Source organism: Pelophylax lessonae (assembly GCF_965119305.1).
Source record: "Pelophylax lessonae genome assembly, chromosome: 3".
Taxonomy (NCBI): Eukaryota; Metazoa; Chordata; class Amphibia; order Anura; family Ranidae; genus Pelophylax; species Pelophylax lessonae.
Window position 1 is genome coordinate 388,129,272 of NC_138770.1, and position 2,900 is coordinate 388,132,171.

The 2,900-nt window shown below is 42.9% G+C and overlaps 1 protein-coding gene across 1 annotated transcript; it reads left to right on the top strand.

Moving 5' to 3' along the window:
* Positions 1-543: 543 nt before the first annotated feature.
* On the top strand, positions 544-2,456 carry LOC309550547 (uncharacterized protein; the record flags this gene model as incomplete). The annotated part of the gene is made up of 3 exons (XM_082250901.1): positions 544-1,176; positions 1,264-2,024; positions 2,423-2,456. 3 exons carry the CDS (start codon positions 544-546, stop codon positions 2,454-2,456), a joined length of 1,428 nt encoding a protein of 475 aa, XP_082107027.1.
* Between the last annotated feature and the right edge of the window lie 444 nt (positions 2,457-2,900).

Here is a 2,900-nt window from a genome sequence, read left to right on the forward strand (position 1 = left end):
TTTGAACGAACACATGTGAGTGAGAACCGGCGCTTTAAATAGCCATCTAGTCCGGCGCTGAGTGATGACAGCTTCAGTCTTAAAGGTGTATGCGCACCTTTCCAAAAGAGAATGGTGGGGCGCATACACTTGTGAAAAGAGTAATTTAGGGTACCAAAGGTACCGGAACATTACACTCTGCAGCTTCAGAAAGTACATTTCCAAGAAGTACTTGAAGTAAATTTCCAATGGTTTCATCACACAGGTATCTCTGCAGCTTCAGAAAGTAAATTTCCAAGACTCTGCAGCTTCAGAACAGTGAGTACCACACTTGTCTGTGAGTCACCAGAAGCATTGCTCTGCATATGAAACCAGCCACCTACTGAATGCTTCATTACTGTTACAGCCTTCTGAGGTGATCCAGTTTGAACTAGTTCCAGCAATAGCTAGCTATTGTATCAAATACCCAGCACCTCAGCCAGCCTGCTTAATTCCAGAAGTCACTACTTACAGAGCTGAGCTCTGGCAGATTTCTAACAAGACACCAGAAATACAGTACTTATTATGTCTGACAGAGATCTCACAGAGTTACCTGCATTTAGTCAAGATAAAGCAGACTCCTTACTTCATTCTGCTCATCCTGTCAGAGCCCCTCATCCATCCTTGAAGGCAAGGGAGGTTTATGAAGCAAGTAAGGAAGAAACATCTAGTAACCTGACTGCATTATGGGAAAATACTTTAAGTTGTATAACAGCCACTAATGAAACTAGCAACAATTCTGAGCAATTGAACACTGCTCTCTCAAGGGTTAAGAAGGCATTTGAGAATTATAAAAGACTTTCTGGGAAGTACTATTCCCTATTGTCACATTCCAACATAGAGGAAGCTGCATTGGAATTAAAGGACTTTACTTCTAATGACCAGCAGAGGCATAGCACATATCTTGAAGCAAAGGCACAGATAGAAGGTAGATTGGCACAGCTACATGAAACTACATCCTGTAACTCTGCTTCTTCCAGACACTCAGGAAAATCTTCTAGGTCTGCCCGCTCATATCATAAATCTTCTTCTAAGTCATTGCGGTCCTGCTCTATAAGGTCAATACTGAGCGACCAAATACTCAAAGCTCGCCAAAAGGTTGCAGTAGCCCAGGTTCAAGCCGCCTGCTCTGAAAAAGAAGCAGCCATCAAGGCAGAAGCTAAATGCAAGGAAGAAGAAGCTAAATGCAAGGAAGCAGAAGCTAAATGCAAGGAAGCAGAAGCTAAACGCATTCAGGCAAGAATACAAGCAGAAACAGAGGCTCAGCTAGAAATTCTTCAGAAGAATAGAGAAAAGGAAGTAGCTTTAGCAGAGTTATCTGTCTTGGAACAAGCCCTATTGGAAGAAGAAGGAGCAGCTTGTACCAGCTTGGCTGCTTTTCAAGACCCTGTTGAAAGGACCCTACAGTTTGTCTTAACTCAGAACCACGACAATACAGTCCCACCTACAGTTGGAGATTCTTCTCATAATCATCCAGCAAGTGGATCAGAAGGCAATGTGTCGCCAAAGCAAGCTGGTCAACTAGACACACCTACTAACAGAGACCCTCCACAACTACCGCACGTCACAAAATCAAGTGAATCAACCTACGCAGCTCATGTGCCACCACAACCCTATGTGCATAGAGATTACAAGGGCACAGCAGAAGACTACAGAATGAACTCTATACCCCCTTTGATACAGCTCTCTTTAACTTCAAATGCTCAGAGACCTTCAGACAACAGACCCTTACCTAGATTAAACCCGTCTGCAACACCTTTCTCTCTACCTACCAGCCAACATCATATACCAACCATGGTCCAATCAGTAGACCCTGTGGCTATAAAAACTGAAAGCACTGACATTGCAGAGTTCAGCAAGTATATGATTCGACGAGAGTTGATTACAACTGGACTGTCTAGATTTGATGACCGCCCAGAGAACTACAGGAGTTGGAGATCTACATTTAAGGCGGTAACCAAGAACTTGGACATTGAACCTCAAGCAGAACTTGACTTACTAATAAAGTGGTTGGGGCGTCAATCTTCAGAACAAGTAAAGAGACTTAAATCTGTCTACATTTATAACTTTAAAGCAGGCCTTGATGCTGCCTGGGAACGTCTAGAACAAGACTATGGGAGCCCCGAAGTCATTGAATCTTCCTTATTCCAGAGACTAAACAACTTTCCTAAAATCTCTGTTAAGGACAATCATAAGCTTAGAGAGTTAGGTGACCTCCTTCATGAACTTGAAATTGCTAAGTTAGATCCTAGTTTACCAGGTCTTAGCTATTTAGACACTGCTCAGGGCGTAAATCCTATTGTAGCAAAGTTGCCTAGTCATCTTCAGGGAAAGTGGACTAGTGTAGGATCAAAGTATAAGTATGAGCATCGTGTTTCCTTCCCTCCCTTTTCTTATTTTTCAGAGTTCGTGCGGAAGGTTGCAAGATCCAAGAATGACCCAAGCTTCTTCTATCCAGATACAACCACCATTCCTTTAAGTACTTAAAGGGGTATTGCCACCAACAGTAAATTCAACGATTTAAGGCATCCTATTGCCGTGAGGAAGACTGCAATACCATCCAACGTCTTAGCTACAGACATTAAAGCTAGCAATCTTAATCAACAGTGTCCTATTCATAATGCGCCACACTCTCTCTCCAAATGTCGTGCATTTAAGGACAAGCCTATTGAAGAACGCAAGTCATTTCTCAAAGAGCATAATATCTGTTTTAAGTGTTGTGCATCCTCCGATCATTTAGCTAGAGACTGTAAGATCGCCATCAGATGTTCTCTCTGCAACAGTGCCAAACATGTGGACGCTCTTCATTCAGACCTGTTCAAAAAGAAACCTTCACCCGGCAGCAACCCCAAGACTACATCAGATGATGGCGGGGAGAGAAC